We start from the raw sequence: 18,134 nt of genomic DNA, 5'->3' as shown, positions 1-18,134 counted from the left end.
GCATTGGCTGTTGCAGTTCTCAACAAAAAGAAGGTCAAACCCATGCAGTGGCATAAGCCTCTGATCAACCACCAATCTTAGGCAATTTATCAGAATGACAAAGCAAACACAATGAAATCTTCAGCCTTTAGGTGTGCTGTTTCATATACACTGGGCTCACTCATGCTTTTCTGGAAGCAACACTTTGATCTTCCCAGCTGCTACCTTGAGCAGCTGAAAGCAAAAATACATGAGGGAATTAAACGCAAAAGCAACTGGTCTCAATCTAAGTTTCCTTTCATCAAAATTAGTTCTTAGACGAAGCAGTGTTAGAGGTGTGAGGAACAGGTCTTGAAATGTTCCTACCAAAAAAGGAAACAACCACAGCTGTGACCAGAGGGACAGCAGATGCCACCTTCACCACCAATGTAAGAAAACATCACCCTTTTACCTCAGATAGACATAGGTCATGAGCACAGAGATATTTTCAGATTCCCAGGCTAAGGCAGGTTGCACGTTAGTCTCAGAGCCTGACCCACACAAACCTTAGGATTTCATGCAGTAATTGCTGTAGCAGATGGTAAAGCAGCTCCCTCAGCTATAATAATTACATTAATTTACCTTGAATTTTGTCTGATAATTAAGAATCTCTGTGCTCATTTGAAATTTTATTGCAGACAGCTCTTCTTGGCTGGTCTCTTGGAAACTCTGTGCCTGTTTCTTTATTGTCTCCAGCTGCAATTGCAGACTTGGGACAGCTGCGGCACACATTTGAGCCTCCTCTAATTTCTCTTGCAGGCTCTTGTTCTCCTCTCTGAGATTAGAGATGTCAAGCTTCAGCTTCTCCTGTTGCTCTGCTGCCTGTTCTTCCAGTTCTTTGAACCTTTCTGTGGCCTGGGCCAACTGCTCTTCTGCATCCACCTTTTCAGAGGTCAAGGCACAAATCTGAATGCCAAGTTCAGCCATATCAGTGTTGGTCCTGTGGAGGAGATCTTTATTTTCTTCATTTTCCACTCTAGCATTTTCCAAATACCGCTTAACCTTAGACAGCTCTTCCTTTAGGTTCATCAAATTATTTTCCAGGTCAGCTTTTTGATGGGCTGTTTTCTCCTGCTCTTTTTTCAGCTTTTCTTCTCTTTCTTTGCATTCCACCAGTTCTTGCACATGATTTCTGTTGAGAGACTCACTCTGCTCTTTCAGCTGCTGGACAAGTGTCTTCTGCTCACTCAAGACAGTCTCAGTGACTGCCAGCTCACCTCTCATCCTCTCTCTCTCATCAGCAGCCTGCTGAAGCTTGACTCGCAGATCCAGGACTTCTGCCTGCAGCCTGGACACTTCACCTCTGTTGACCTCCAGCTGCTCTTCACTCATGGTCAGTCTGAAGGCCAACTCTTTTGCCTCCTTCTCCAGGGACGCTGACTGCTGTAGTTGCTGTTTTTCCACTGATTCCTTTTCTGATGTGAGAGATTCTATAAGTTTTGTCTGATGAAGGCATGTCTTTTCAACACTGAGCTTTTCTATCTCGAGAGTCTCTGCTTTCTTCCTTTGTCTTTCAGCTTCTGCTCTTAGCTGCTGACATTGGCTCTCCATGCCCTGCAGTTCTGCTTCCTTCTGTGTGAGCTGTGACTGGAGACAGTCTTTGCTTTCCTTCAATGTGTCCAAGCTTTTTTCCATTTGTAAACTATGCTGTTTGGCACTCTTCAGCTGTGCTTCAAGCAAGGCATAAGACTCCCTGGAGGTCTGTTCTCTTTGCTTTAGTTCTTCAAATTCTGAGTGCAGAGCCTCCAGCCTCTCCTCTAGAATTTGGCTTTGCCTCCTGGCATTCTGCAAGTCTTCATCCAGCTGTTTGTTCTCACTCCGGAGCTTCCTCTCTTTTTCATCAACTGACACCAGGGCATCATCTATCTCACTCTGAAGTTGTTTCTCAGAGGCTCTTAATTTGGCTACATCAGCTTCTAGGGAAGCTTTAGAAGCTTCCAGATTTTTCAGCTTCTCTTCCATCTTCTTCTTAGACTGCTGCAAATTCTCATTCTCTGCTTTCAGTTTCCTGCTTTCCTCATCCAATTCACTCACTGCAGAGTTTTGCTGCTCCATCTGCTCCTCCAGCTCCTTGACTTTCTGTCTGAGATGCTCCTTCTCAGACATGAGTTTTTGGTTTTGCTCCTGAAGGCTACACACAGTCTGACTCACCTTTGTTAAGCGACCCTCCTGTAGTTCAAGTTGCTCTGCTTGTGACTGGGCTTCCTGCTTCAGTGCTCCTTCTCTCCTACCATATTCCTCCTCAAGTTTCTCTTTTTCCTTCCTGGCTTCCTCAAGATTTTTTTCCAGTGAACCCACCTGAGCCAGCGACCCCATTACCTGGGTCTGGAGCTCAGCCATCTCCTTTCCTTTCAGAGTCAGGGCCTCCTGAAGTGCATCCTTTTCCTTTGCCATGGTCTTCAGGCTCCCAGTCAGCTTTTCACTCTCCTCTTTGGAGTTAGCAGTGAGGCTACTGTATCTGGATTCCAGGTCCTTCTGTGCCTGTTCTTTCAGCAGCAGCTCCTCCCTTGCTGCTTTCAGCTGAGATGCATGTTCAGCATTGAGTCTTTGCATATCTGCCTTTTCCTTTTCCATCTCCTGAAGCTTCTCTAACAGTGCCCGTATTTGTAGGGCAGAGTCATACTGGGCTGTGGCTTGCAGGCCCTTTTCATCCAAGGCAGCATCAACTTTTGCAAGGAGGTTGAGGTTCTTCTGTTCTGTGGAACTCAGCTTGGCTTTGAGTTCATCAATGCAAAGATCCTTCACAGCAATCAAAGCCTTAGAGGTCTCCAGCTCCTGATTCGAAGACTGCAATTGTGAGGCACAATCTTCCTTGCTGCTCAACAGCTGCTCCACCTTTGTTGAGTGTTCCTTCTGCTGCTCCGCTGCACTCAGTTCCAGTGACTGTAGGCACTTCTGCAGGTCATGGACAGTGCTCTGAGTGGAGTGTGAGACCTCACATTGCTTCTGTAACTCTGTGATCATCCTTGTCAGCCGAGAGTTCTCCTCACTGTAGTTATTGCTCTTCTCCTTTTCTACCTGTACTTGTTCCTTTTGAAGGCTGACAGCTGCCTGGAGCTCCTGGTTTTCCATTTCTAGCTGGTGAATACGATCTTGAAGTTCCCTCTGCCTCAGCTCAGCCTGGTCAAGTTCTAAACGCATCTCTTCGTAGCCCTCAAGATGTTCAACATTTAGTGAGTTATTTACATCAGGGCTGGAAGGAAACTCTTGTGCCTAAATGAACAGAAGAGGAAAATCAGAAAGTTTAGGCAGCATTAAACATTCATTTAAATGGTGTGCTCAAATGAGAGCAAGTTCAGGTTCTTAATGTACAGTGACATTGTCTGCTGCCTTTGAGCACTACAAGATATCAACTTATAGGAAATGAAGCTTGTTTTCCCAAAAGATAAATGAAAATGCCTGTCTGCAGGTAGTCTTATGAACATATTTCTTTTTTTTACAAGATTTGCATGTTAAGTTGAAGCAGCTGACTGACAATTCCCTTTACTTTTAATTAAGAATGCTTTTTGCAGTTTAGATTGTGAGACTCATAACCATCATAAAAGTTCTCTGAAACTATGTCAGCCAAGGACCTATCATGACATATAAACATTTATTTGAAATTTGCTTACCTGCAAATAATTGCTCACTAAACTGCTCATGCTGGAACTGCGACTTGGGGGCTTCCATAAATATGCTGAAGATCCAAGTGAGGACAGAGTCCTCCTGTTTATCACACAGAGAAACAATATCTAAGGTAAGTCTAAGCATATATATATATATATATATGTGTGTCTTTCTACTTGTATATCTAAGATTTATCTAGTGCTAACTACCACATAAAAAAGGACATAACTGCACCTTCTGTCTCGGCCAGCAACCACTGAAGTTGATGAAAATAAGATAGGGATATCCAAGGCATCTATAAAAGGTAATGGGGCTGGTAGCTGTCACTTCTCTCATCCATATGAACCAACACAGCCTTGCTCTAAGGAATTGTATCGCTGTGTGGTGGTGGCTCAACCAGAGGATGGCAGCAAAGGGCTCTAGGAAACCCCCAGTGATACATACGGCTCTGGACCAGACCTTGCAGCTTTTGTTATCCCCCACTTGTAGGCGGGATCACCGTGCTGCAAGTGAAGCACACGGCTTGGCTGTGCAGTCACTACATGTCCCAGCTCCTGAAACAGAGGAAGCTAAGAAGATTTCTTCTTGTGCGTGTATAGAGGAGAATAGCTTGGGATTTGGGCCTAAACTGCAGCTACTGAAGTGCCATATTACAGAGCACCATCTCTGATCACTGGTGCTCAGTATACTGAAGGACAAACAGGACAATTTAGTCATGGATTAATTACATAGAAAAAGCATATACCTGCTCAAACACAAGTATTCCTACCCTCAAAAGCAGAAGATTTTACAGATTCTTTAGCAAGCAGGTGTTTTATATACTTGTTAATACAAAATCACAACGTGGCTCCATCTTACCTGGCAAATGCTGGCCAAGCAGCATCTAAATCATAGCCTCTTGATGCCAAGTCAAACTGAACATCAGTGAGCTCATAGAGTTGACCCACAATGTCAGAACTCATTTTGGAATTCAGAAATGGACTTCTTGCATAGTACCAGTCACTTGAAAACAAAGAGAAGTAATACTCATTCATAGGCAAAAGGGAAGCAACAGTTTCTCTTACATAAAAATCCCTACATCATTATTCACTCCACCACAGAAAAACTATGATACAGTATTTTAAACACAAATGAAAACAATCAGCCAAACACCCAATATTGTTGACCCAAATTAGACCCACCAAACAATATTCCATCCCTTCAGTGTCAATGAAATGAAACAAATTTAATCAATTCCACATAAATATCTTTAAAGGAATCCCTGCACAAAATATTTTTTCCTCTGGTGCAAATCATTGACAATACAAAATATTTGCAATACACTGGATAATCACACAGTAACTAAAGCATACATTTAATACATCAAACGTGAGGAACAGAAAGCAGTATCCAGAGTTAAATACATCATGAAAATAGCTGGCTTTTTCTTAAAGCCCTAGCAGTGTCCCTCCAACCAAATACGAACTATCTTCAGAATTTCCTGGCCAAGGGCAAGTTTGGTCCTTTGTGTGACCATCCACAGATACATGTAAATGCTTTCTGTGGCTTTGTGCAACACATCCAAATTAATCCTCTCTCATGATGAATAGCCCACCAAACCCAGGATCTTCAATACTTACATGACCTTTAAAACTGATGTACAGAAGCATCAGCACAACCCACTCGACATATATTAAACTGTAGTAACTTTCAATCTTTACAAGCCCAAGATAGGCATGAGCCAGTGACCCAGGCCAGAAGGTCCATGATCCTTCATATCCTATTACCAGCTCTCTAAGCCAAACAATTGGAAGTGTTTCAATTTCTTTCAATAGCAACGAGGTGATGTTGTTCGATCACACTGAGCAAACACCCATTAGTTAAAAAGCACTTTGCTATTCACCTGGTCACTTTGGTGTTCATAAAACATTGCTGCAAGGTGTCTGCTAGCCTTTGGTGAACCAGGGAATAACGAAGAAATGCTCTACCTTTTCCCAGAGAGGTTCGTAGCTTGAAGGGAGAAACCACAAGAAAACAAAGTTAAATATCATTTGTGATCATGCCGAGACATGTCCAGAACAGCCTACAAAGCAACACAAAAATACAATAAGCTACTGTAAAGGAAAAAGTTGTAAAGGAAGCCAGTAAGAACTGCCACTGAGAAACACCTTTTCGTAAGTCTGTAATTGGGTGGAATCTTTTCAGAATGATGAATTTGTTTCTACAGCTGGCTATTGTTCACTTTATAATAATATAAAAGGCACCACAGGACCAATGAATCATCTAATATATTGAGTGAGTACCTGAGACTAAGCTAAAGACAACTCAAAATATAAGGCAAATCTCAATGTGCCCAGCCAAGACAGAAGTGACAGCTTAAGTTACTGAAGATGTGTATGGCCACAGCTGGAAGAGCTTTAGGAAAGATTAAGTCATAGAACAACGATGTACACATATACAAATACACATCCCCATGGACACAGTAACCCCACACAATGCAAAAAGCCTTTCTTAATATTTAGTCGTTAAGTTGATTAAAATCTAATTCTTTTTTGAGACCGAGAACAGCTGCATTACCAAAATTAATGGATCTTTTTATGAAGACAGCCGTTGAATCAACATAAGGGGGATCACAAAGCTCAGCACTGTATTTTTTTATAGCTATTGACTTGAAAAATCGATACTTTGTTTCTACATCTGAACCATTTTTTGTCCTGCAAAATAGTGAAACACTGAATAGTGGTGTTTCTTCTTTCCATCAAACTCAGAAATCAATTTAGAAGTGGAAAAGGAGCATGATGAAAGAATTTCTCACCTAACTACTCATCTAACTAACAAAGAAAACACACTCATGATTTAAAATAGAAGCCAAGACAAATAATGGAGAGACTGAGGCACAAGTTAGCAGGTCACTGTAAACTTTGCTTAAAGAAAGAAGGCTCAAAGGCCACACAAGCTTTCTTTCCCAGCAATCAGTATTTCACTGCGCTGAAATGAGAGCAATACCCTAAGCTTCCCTGTTTTTGCTGTTACTGGGCTTCTGCTCTGAAGCAACACAAGCTCTTAATTTAGTTCAGTAACCCACTACATACAAAAATGTTCCTTATAAATGGAACCTGAATGAAATGTGAAGCAAAGACAGCAACACTTTTTACTGATTTTTGTTTTGAATTCTACAGCATACAAAGTGCAAAATGCCACGGTCCCTAAGTACTAAGTATCCTAGAAACATCAAATTTAATTGACCGCCTGGTTTTTACCCTCATTCACCCTACAGATACCTGAACATTTATTCAGGGAGATGCTATCCCTACTCTGTGCACAGGAGCTTACAAGTGTTTTTTCCTAACTAGGCATATTTACTGAATATCTTAAGAACTTTCAAAAAAAACCCCAAACCCTGGAAGCCACAGAATTAATCCTATCCTTATTCCCATTGGTCTATCAATTTAAATTCTGACACTTTCTGTAAGCAATACGGAGAGACCAGAAAAAAACCTACATGATGAGAACCAGAGGAAAATATTTACATATATGCAGCTACAAGTAGCCAAAGACTATTTGCTAGGAAACAAAACCATGCCACCTCCTGCTGGAGCCCTGTCAGAAATCAGAGAGGCAGAGTGTCTGAAACTGACAATATTTCCATGTTGCCAGCAAACATTGTAGCTAAAGTGCAGTGTATGGCTGTACGACCAGAACTCACTGCTCACCTACTGCTCTGAAGAATAAGGCCCTCTACCTAATTAACAGATAACAGCTTCCAGGGTATTCTAATTTGCTTCCTTGCTCCACCTCTCTAGCATATCATGCACTCTAATATTAGAAGCACTGCCAGCAGAGCAGAAGAAGCATTTATGCTGTTGAATGCCTGACTGTTCTTTAAGTTAACTGCTATTACTCTTTCCTGTTTGTTCATTTCCAGGTTTGAAAGTCAACCAGTATTGTTCAGCAAGCAAATAAAGGACATTTGGAATCCTTTATGTTCTATCCAGCCAGGTTCAAAAATTTGCTTCTGATTTCTACCTGTAATGAAGGGGAATAACAAATATAAATTTATGACATACATTTATGTCATCGAATTTCTGGGCCCAAGTCTGCCAGCTCACTTACCCAAAACAGATTGCTGATTCTTTTTTTAAGAGTTTATATTTCTAAACCACAAGTTAATAAAGACTAAAGAAAAAAGCTAATTTCTATGGCTGCACATAAATTGAAGTAGAAAATATCCTGCTTCCAAACTATAATTTCTGACACTGTGCTAACAATTTAATAGCCAGAGGTACTGAGGAAGGAAAAAGTGGAGCAGCCTTTACTAGTGGCAATATGCAGGTGATACCACAGGCAAAAGACTGCTGAAGACTACAGCACAGCCACCTTTGCAGAGAAGTCTGCAATCACCACACCACTGCCTCTTCTACCCACTAGGAAAATCTTCAAACAATTCTAAAGACTCAGACAGGATCAACACAGAAAGCTTCTCACAGCTTTTATTTCACCAACGCATTAAGCTGAAGACATAATGTGGTTTTTACAAGATTACGCTTTTATTACTAATCTAAATCTAACAGGAACAAGGCTTTTTGTGCTATTCCTGACAGCTTGCCCAAGGGAATAATGACAATCATCCCTAGTCATTTCATCATGCTATTTCACACAGAGGAACAGTGTTCAGACATTAGATGAAATTGCTGATCTCAGTCCTCCTCAACTCTATGGACCAGTTTGAAAAGTCTTATCAAAAGTCAAATACGATGAACCTTTCATCTTACACTTAGAGCCAGATCCTGCTGTAAGCTTTGCTGAAGATGGCATGCTCTACCCTTGACCTAAATTTTCATTTCTTTTTAGAGAAAATGACATTAAGTTTATGAAAATGCAGGGTACAACCAGAGACAAACAGGTCCATTCACTTGTTTAAGTGGCCTTTGAAACAGGAATCAGGCTTTTGGATCCTTCATAATTTAGTGCCCTAGCAAAAAAAGTAATCTTGCATTTTTATACTTCATGGGAAAATGAGAAAAAAAAATCCCCAGTTTTTTTGCTATATCTTAAAAGCATCTTTTTTTTTTTTTTCTGGTTTGTTGCTACTGCTCTCTGAAAAAACATGGCAAAACATAAACCACATATTCTGATGCTTAACTGATATACTTACTTCTGTAATAGACTTGACAAAGCGGATTCCATCATTAGCTCCTTTGATTTTTGCCAGACAGTCACAGAAATAATCCCAGTAGTCTTTCCTGTTCCCCAGCAATGTGCTTTTTTCTTTCTGGTCAAACTTAAACCAGGAGAACAAAGTACAATGAGCAAAATTTAAACAGGAATACAGTTATATAGCTACTTGGAATCCTGTTCTTCTCCCAGCAGCATGTGCTTTCATGACTCTTCTTAGCTTTAGCCAGTGCATTCACAAAGGAAAGATACACTGCACTGTACCACTGCAATCAGCAGTTACAAAAGCTACTTAACTGACAGTAAGAAATAATAGTGTTCTGGGTCTCTTTAAAATACAGACATCCATTCAAAACTCCTGAGACAAAGACTGGCAGCAGATTGAGCAGCTGCTCAAGAGCAAGGCACTAACAACCAGCTGCTCAGAGACCTACAATTAAGCGTGGCAGTAGCACACATGTGTATATACCAGAAAAACCTGTTCTAGCTAAATCATGTTCAGAGAAGCAATGCACCAAGGGTATGGACTGCACCTTGGACCATTCAAATCCCAAAGGATTTTCCAGTTCCTGCTCTGCAACCCCATTAAAACTCCCTTGACTAGATTAAGGCTAGATTAGCATTTGTTGCAAATTAGCATTTATAGCAATCAGTGGCATAATTAAGGTATATGTGGACACCACACTATGCAAACTGAATTTCAGTTTGCCCAGCAGCATCCTCTTTTACTTAAACCTTAAGGGTGGACAAAAAGCAGCACTCCAGATTAAAAATCAGCCTTTTGCCTTAAGCCTTCCATACAATAAAAAAAAAACTTTCCGAAGTGAAATTGCTGAAAATTCTATAAATTACTCACATCCAATATTTATTTTTCATTAAAATGTCAAGATATCTTTGCCACAGTTTTTTCAGGATAATTTAGCAAGATATATCTTTAAAATCAAGCTCAGATCTTTCAGATCAATAAAGAAATGCCTTACATTCCTCAAGTCAAACTTCCAGCACTGCCTTTTGATTACATTTATTTTCACTTGAAATAAGTATAATAGGCAGCACATATTTCAGCCCTCTTATTACGCACACCAAAATACAATAGAAAGAGAGACTCAGCTGGATATTTATGGTTATTTGAGTTAAAATCCACATACTGAAGAGTCAGCAAGACAAAATAAGGCCAAGCTTTGCTGGTGGATTACAAATGACACAAACCACTTTTTACCTGTAAGAGGTACTCAAGCTTGTAGGAGAATTTTTGCAAGTTGACACTGTCATCTGTGATTGGTTCGCCTCCTTCTTTAAATTCTTTACTTAATTCTGTCACTGCATCTTTAAAACAAGACACCAAAATAGTTAACTAATGCAAAAGACATATACCACTGCATCCATAAACAACTAAATAAATGTTTTCTTCATGGACACTCTGCATGTGAACTCATTTTCTTTTAGCTGAAATGTCTTAATGACAGTATGAAAAAATTGACTTACGAGCTTGCAATTTGAGACCACCTCTAAGGAAACAGGAGTTCAAACTGTGATAATCTGTTGTATGGATTATTTCTTCTTAAAAACACACCTAGCACTTCTGACACCTAGCAAAACCTGCTAACAGAAAATTGCTAATTGCTTCCTCAGCAGAGGGAAGAGAAATAACTTTTTGCTGTCTCATGTGCACATTAAGGTATTGCCACAGGACAAACAGAATTCTGATTAGAAAGGACAAAGCATGTAATCTGCTAAAGGGGATCAGTAACACGAGAACAGTCGTTCAGTCAGCACATTTATCTTCTCCACGCTTTATTCAGGAAGGTTCAGCTTGTACTGGTTACAAACACAAATGAAAAAATAATTTACATAAAAAATAAGCATACAGCAACTCCACTTCCCTGAAATGTACACCCATAGTGGGTAAGGAAATCTCAAGTCAAAATACACTTTATTGTCCCCCTGGACACTCTAGCCCCAAAAGGATTGACTTTCCAGCATCAGAAATTAATAATTTTGAGTTCACTTTACCCTTGGTCTTATATTTTTTTCAGGTGACTGAGTGAGCTTTAGCTCCCAGTCCCACTCAATAACCCTTTGCAAATTAAAATTTCTTCTTGTTAGAAGTCACATAGATCTCCTTTTTTATGTTACAGGAAGATGTAGATTTTCAGCTTTGGTGTATATATAGATATATACCTTTTATATGTATAATATACCTTTTATTTAATAAAAATAAAAGGAAAAATATGAGATTCTTGGGATAGGCAGCTGATTAGGAGAGAAAGAGAGCAGAAAAACTGTTATGAATCTGATAACAATTCTACCTGCAACAGAACTGTTTAAATTAAGTTGGCTGCTTCTATTGGAAGACAGGTTCCGCTGCAGCAAGAACAGCAGGTGTAATTCTCCAGCACCCTTCCTCTGGGTGTCCTTTCCCAGCTAGGTTTTGGCCTCCTGGTATCAATGTAGGGTGACTCTAATTAGGGAATAATGTGCTCTGACTCCATGATTTTAGAAGGCTGAACAATGTTTTATTAACTTATATTATATTACACTAATACTATACTAAATTACATACTACAGAAATACTATATTACAAAGATACCAAAAAAAACTCGTGACTGTCTGGAGACAGTCAAGACACAGCTTTGACCCAATTGAATCAAAACAACTTTCCCTGGTGTCTAATTAACAAATCACTTTAGGTAAGCAATCTCTATAACACATTTTACATGTGCAACAAGAGTAGTAAATAGAGATAAGAACTGTTTCCTCTTCTTCTCTAAGTTTCTCACTGCCTTCCCCAGGAAAAATCCTGGGAGAGAAAATTACATCTCTCTCTGTTCAGAGAATGTGAATACTACATCCTGTTTTTTCCCTTCCCACATTAACATCAACTCCACACCAGCTTCCCATTAAGGAAGGCTGAGTTTTAGGCCCTTTCTCCTTACTTCACATGAAGTCTTGTAGCAGCACAGCTCTATGCATGCTGCTGAAGTACTAGTTCACAAGGCACACCTCACACACACCTTTCTTTAAATTGTAAAACTTATTTTTTCTCTTATCTGTTTAAATTTACAGAATTTAAGAATTCAGGGTACTGCAGGAGGTACAGCACTTGTCTCGCAAAAAAAAACAGTCACACTGCACACCTTGAATCATGTTGCTACAATGCTGCAGGAAAGAGTTACACAATAGAAAACACAACTCCTGCTGACAGATTTGTTCTGGAGGATGCAGTCCAGCCTCCAGAACAAATCTGTCAGCGTGGCACTCAGTGTACCTTGCAAGTCTCTGATAATCCGCTGGAGCTGGCTTTCGCCACTCGTTGCTGCCATCTTGGAAACAAAAGGAACTCCTCTCCTGGGCTGTTAACCTTTTCATCCATCTAGATAAAAACTGAAGAGTTCATATCCTTGAAGACCATTGGGTTGACGCTGATTATTTTTCTCTGTGACACCTGCAATTGTAAAAGTCAAAAATTAAATTAAAGTCTTTATCAGCTCAAATGAGTAGAAAATGGGTGCTTTGGCATTTTAGATCCTGTTGAGTAATGAATTCCAAGGCCAACCCTTTTCCAGGAATCTCCTTAACGTTTTCTTCTAGTTTTCACTTTCAGTTATTTCTTCAGTTATATCTTTCAAAACAACCAAGCAAACCCCAGAGAGCAATTTTCTCTGGCTGAAGTTACAACACAGTTGGTAGTACAGCTCAGCTCTGGCTGGCATTTCACTCAATCTATCTTGTGACCCTGAGGAAGGTTCCAATGACATGTGATTTTCCCTCCCCAAACCCTCTGCCAGATCTTCCCTACAGGCTGTAGAGTAAAAAGATAAGACAACTTTTCCATTTCAGAAGGACTTTCAAGACACAGAGTAGGCACGAGCCAAGGAGTCAAAAGTCATGCATGTTTGACTCTCTGACACCGAAGCATATTTTTTAATGTGCAAGAATTATTTAAATATTTAGTATTAGAGTGTGATTTTAGCACAAGGAGCACCTCACAACCCCTTCTCAGAACCCACTTGTAAGATGACACCACTTTATTTTAAGCTCTGTTACAGCACCCCTGGCTGGATCAACATACTTGCGACACCTCCTTTGCTTAGGATGAGTTATACTTGGCACTCACAGAAAATCTTTCTTAAGGTAAAATTAATTGAAAGCCTCAAACACTTTACTAAAACAACCATGCCTGGGGATGCAATCTTTCCAAAACTAATCTGGGAACAATCATTCAAAGAAAAAAGCCACATAGAAACTACATAGGGAACTCATACTAAGCATCCTGTTAAAAGGTTGTTCAGAATTCTGTCTGCAGAGGTACAGCCAAAGTTTCAAGCAAAGACAATACCGAAAGTACTGAATCTTTAGAGAAATTGCTGTTACACATCAGTGCTTTTGTTATGATTCAAACTGAACTACAATGAAATAAAGTTGTAATTAAAATCTTGCAACTTTTGAATCTAATGTGATGATGTCACATTACTATATCTCCTTTCTCTTTCTATTTTTTCACTCCCAAAAGAGCTACATTGGCATGGCTGAAGTAGGTGTCTGAATTAATCAAACAGATCATCCTTCCTACCCTATGTATTAAGGTATTGCTAGGAAGTGATCCCAATGTGATCCTATATTTTTTTCTGTTTGAAACAAAGCAAACATTAACAAAGCCATAGAGACAGAAGAACATTAAGTACAAAGAGAAGGCTGAAACTAGGCTTACTCCTGCATTTCTCTCCACACCTGTGCTTTGTTACATGCTAGTTTCCATTTCCATGTTTTGATGTTAGTCATGACACAAGTGTCACGTGGACCATATGCTGTCTGGGGAAAGGCTTTTGCCTGCAAAATCCCCACCACAACCAGTTGCTTCAGGGACAGAAGACCAGAACAGCATAGACCACCTGACCTGCAGTGCCAAACACAATTTTTTACCTTAAATCAACAATGCAACATACCCAGGATTCCAAACTCAATGCTATCCAGAGACCATACAAAGTACCACACTTCTTGGTGACTTGCTGAGTTTGGCTACTACTGAAAAAAAGCAAGAGTAACAAACTCAGCGAGTCAATGTTTCCTTTCCTAAGCACTCACAGTAATATCAGCCTATCTGCTCAGTTTAGCAACTGTTACAGAAAGAAGATGAAGTGAGAAGACTCTGCCGTGAGGGCAATGGAAGAAAAAAAGTGTGTCCAAACCACCTGCTTTTCCTTGCACAAAGAGGGAAAAGAGCAAGGACAAACAAGGGGTCCTGCCTGCGATTCCCAAAGGCCAGAATAAGCTTCCATTCAAGGCTCCAGGGACGCAAAGGCTTTGCAAGAGGGATGCCGGGAAAACAGTGACCAGACCAACTGCAGGCATCTACAGAGAGAGTAGGAAGTTGGGAATTGAGCCTTTATTTTGCAATAACCAGCAGGGAGTGGGACACTGGGCATCCTATGGCAGCCAGGCACAGCATGGGACCTTGTCAAGTGCTAATTCCCAGCAGGGTGCACAAGCAGACATTTACTGGAAGAGGACTAAGGCTGTTCAGAGTTTCCCCAGCACCATTAGCAGTGCTTAAGTCGGTGTGTATGCCCAGAAGCCACAACTAAGTCACTACTAGGTGCACAACAGCTCTGTGGCACAGGGCAAGAGAAGGCTCTGTGCTCCCAGTGGGTTGTTCTTGCTGTATCAAAGCAGCCAAAGATACACATCTTTATTCCTGTTTGGATCTCCTATGTAGAATGTGAGAACCCTGAAAAGACACCACAAGTCAGCTGGAGACACGAAGCCGCCCAGCCCACTCCTCTGCCTACTCCCTGTCACCTCCCTGTCATGCTCAATACCTGGAGCAAGGTCTCATAGCTTCCCCTTCTTGCATCAGCTCCCACAGATGACACATGCATTTATCCCCTCCTCTTCCCAGAGGTGAAGGGGATCTTTTGACCTGGGCTATGACATACGACAAATGTGCTGAAACTTCTACTTGCTTTCTTCTATACAAAATGGGGAGAAAGGTTCTTCTCCCCTCCGTGGTCCTTCCAGAGGAGTTCTTAGAAAGCACAGTTAATTCCACAGAAAGGTGCAGAGCTCTCACTTCCTATGGCAAAGAAAGTTGATAATGTATCTTAACTGCTTTCGCGAGGTTACAAAATAGGAAAAGCTTCTGTAAACACCTGATTTAGTCCTTCCTGATCACAGAACATTTTGCCCAGAATTCGTTAGCTCCTCCAGAATTCCCTGTTCCTCCAGCATTTCCTATCCTACTATGCATGCCTGTAAATATTTGCTTTGTGAAAACAGTGTGATACATCCCTCAGGCACGAGTGACCTGCTGTGGGTCGATGATGCATTGTTACCTCTTATACAACAGCACTGGCCTAAGGCTGATGGCATTAACTTGCCCAGAACTGCTGAGCTGCAATGACACCAGCACAGCTACACTAAGGACCTGACACAGGAGGTAAGACAGGGCAGGCATGCCACCAGTCCCTCCTCGTATTCCTGGGCCGTGCCTGCTGATCTCAGAGGGTGGTTCCTGTCTTCCTTGCTGGCATAAGTGCTAGTGTGGGTGGCAATCTTCTTTACAGAGGAGGATATCCTGGAGATTAAAAAAAGAAGCAGAAAGGAAATAGCCCACATACAGGAAAAGGAAAGATTTACCTGAAGGGGGATGAGACACATATAAAACAGGCAACAAGGTATAATGGCTGTAATCAAACTGGTTAATGAAGTAGCTACAATGACCTATATTTAATCTGATTCTAAAAAATTTATCTATCTTCATTTTTGACATCATGCCTGCATCTCCAACAGCTAGCTAATAATTTTTTTATCAATTGGTCAGTTTTAGCCAACCTTAACAGAAGGTAGCCATCTTCAAAATATTATAACTTCAAAATATTACTTCTCCATGTGCAATGAAAACAGGAAACAGGGAGGATGTCCATAAGTGTCTCTGCATTGTTAAGAATGCTACAGTGAGACCTCTGTCATAGCCTGATACCAGAGAATCCATTCCCCACCCAAATATGTTTTCAGTGTGCAGTAAGAGCAGAGCTCACACTGCAGACTTGGTGTAATTCAGGTAAACAGTAAATCAGATTTGCAAAAAATATTCATTGGAAACCAAGATCCACTACTTTCTACTGCTTACGGAAATATTTCTTGTTAATATGATTACTCTGATCTAGTCATTCCAAACAAGGGCACTTCATCACATGGCCCCAGATGGTATCACAAGACCTTTAATTGATTGGTGCCCACAACCCTATGCCCTTTCTAACATTCTATATGAAACAAAACAGGCAAGCGAGTATACTGAGAAAAAATCCTATGTTTGTGAGTCACAACTTTAACTGCATTTCTCCTTTGTGTAGGGTGAACATGATACATTCTATAAAAGCAGATACTGACTGATAACTGCAAGGCACACTATGGGAAAAAACCCCAAACAATCTACTTGGTCATCCAGCTGACTGCAAGACACACTGACAAAAGACACAATGCAAACCTCATGGCAAAGATGAAGGAAGAACTGGGAAAAAAAAAGTCCCTAACTCTCAGAACTGTAACAGCATTGATTTAGTTAAATAATTTCATTCCAGTAATTGTCTGAAAAAACTACTTTGCACGTTGTTGTTGCAGCAAACATAGAGCCTCAGTGAAGTTTACGGTAGCTGTGCTGCAGCTTTTCTCATTTTGTACCATGCAGGCACATAGAGCCACATATCCATAAAGCTGAAGAGCTATTTGCTGAAAGTAAGGATCTGAGGTATAAAAGAGACAGCATGATTCTTCTGTCATGCACACACGTGCTTTTTATAGGGCAACTCAACCCTTTGTGCTTTAACACTGCATACAAAGATACGTGACTGATAAAAACACTCGTTGGACTATATTAAATAGGAGGATTAAAAGCAAAAGGCAGGCACAGCCTGAACAACAGCTAGGGTTTCCATTCCGAGAAGTGAAACTTTCTTTTCAAATTAATCATCCCCCTTCATTTTCTACACCAACAAACCTTCTCATTTCAATGACAAAAACATGGTTCAGGAATATAAACAATTAGCAATAAAAGACATCTCACAGAAAACACATGTCCAGAAAAACAAATTCTCAGAGGATCATAACATAGCAGAAGAGAGTAACTAGATGAAAAGCATAAAAACATTCACATTTCACAAATGCTTGGCAGAAAAGGAGCATTTTTATAGTTAAAGACTCCTTGCAGTAAAGCTTTTCATGGGAAGGCTCTTGTGCTCTAGGAATATTTGCATTTTACAGCATAAGAACACTAACTAATGACATTTATAAAATATGGGTTTACCCCTAACCTGACAGAAGAGACTGACACAAAAGAATCAGTAAAGTTTTAGAAGTTTTTTTGTGCAATCTTCTCTATTCTATGGACGACTGACCTACATTCCATCCCTATTCCTTGTATTTGCAACCTCTTCCCAGAAAAAGATCAAAACTAGGCAACAGACAAGAGTATACAGTGGCACGATAAGAACTCCATGAGACTGAGTTAATTTTTAACCTTGAGTGGACAAAGCTGGCACCCAAACAAATTTTTTTAATGCTGCACCTATCAAACTGGATCTCCACCCTAACACCTGGCTTGAAACCTTTTAAAACCTTATGCTGTACTTTGCCAAATAGGACAGATGCATCAGACTAGGGACACAGATTCCTGACCTGGAGAATATTGTTTTGTCTCTGATATTCCTTCACATCAATAACTGTTGAACAACATGAACTCAAATGACCACTTTCTGCAAACAACACCACAGGGATGACCTAGTACATATCTCACAAAGACAACCTTGTCTCAGCCCTATCTCATGATGACAGAACTTCCCTGTTTGAGGAAGCAGTCAGTTTACAAAGAGAAGAGCTCTCTTCTGATAACAGGAATTTTACAAGTATCGCTTTTAACAAACTTGTCTGCCCTTTTCCCTTCGGACATGCCACACCTCGCCCCAAGTCAGGAAAACTATGCCTTGTTTACTAACATCTATCAATTAACCCAACCATAACTCTCCCAGGCTTGCTTCTCGACACAGCTCCCATCCTATTTCACTCCCCCTGGGAGAAGCTACCTCTGCTGTCTCAATGCCTATATGGTGAGCAGAAAAGACAGAATTCATTCAAAAATGAAAAAGATTTTTTTTTCCCCTTCATGCTCTCATTCTCCTAAACAATTCTCCCTGTGTCCCTCCCTGCCACAAAATCTGTTCTTTCTCTCTACAAGTCATTCAACCATTTAAATGCCTTACACGTTCTTCAAGCCAGGCACGTGACACTCAGGTGCTACTCTGAGGAGCACCACGTAGCAAACCTACAGAAACAGAAATACCAGAGGACTTCCAGCTGCAGAG

At 40.5% G+C, this 18,134-nt stretch overlaps 1 protein-coding gene across 6 annotated transcripts in view; it reads right to left on the bottom strand.

The window, feature by feature from the left end:
• The window catches only part of FYCO1 (FYVE and coiled-coil domain autophagy adaptor 1), a 45,992-nt gene that overhangs the window by 24,507 nt on the left and 3,351 nt on the right, over positions 1–18,134 (bottom strand). For 4 of the 6 annotated variants that reach the window (XM_059847827.1, XM_059847841.1, XM_059847849.1 and 1 more), the window contains exons 2-8: positions 12,047–12,223; positions 9,998–10,104; positions 8,759–8,884; positions 5,507–5,613; positions 4,483–4,626; positions 3,630–3,723; positions 601–3,231 (exon numbers count right to left, since the gene is read on the bottom strand). In XM_059847827.1, the coding sequence (XP_059703810.1) occupies positions 601–3,231; positions 3,630–3,723; positions 4,483–4,626; positions 5,507–5,613; positions 8,759–8,884; positions 9,998–10,104; positions 12,047–12,101 (3,264 nt within the window). In that variant the 5' untranslated portion in view covers positions 12,102–12,223. The remainder of the gene's footprint in view (positions 1–600; positions 3,232–3,629; positions 3,724–4,482; positions 4,627–5,506; positions 5,614–8,758; positions 8,885–9,997; positions 10,105–12,046; positions 12,224–18,134) is intronic. The other 2 variants (XM_059847854.1, XM_059847860.1) reach the window with 2 other exon arrangements.

The sequence above is a fragment of the Haemorhous mexicanus genome, chromosome 1 (assembly GCF_027477595.1).
Source record: "Haemorhous mexicanus isolate bHaeMex1 chromosome 1, bHaeMex1.pri, whole genome shotgun sequence".
NCBI lineage: Eukaryota > Metazoa > Chordata > Aves > Passeriformes > Fringillidae > Haemorhous > Haemorhous mexicanus.
Note: the sequence above shows the minus strand (reverse complement) of the source record. Positions and strands in the feature narration are given on the sequence as shown.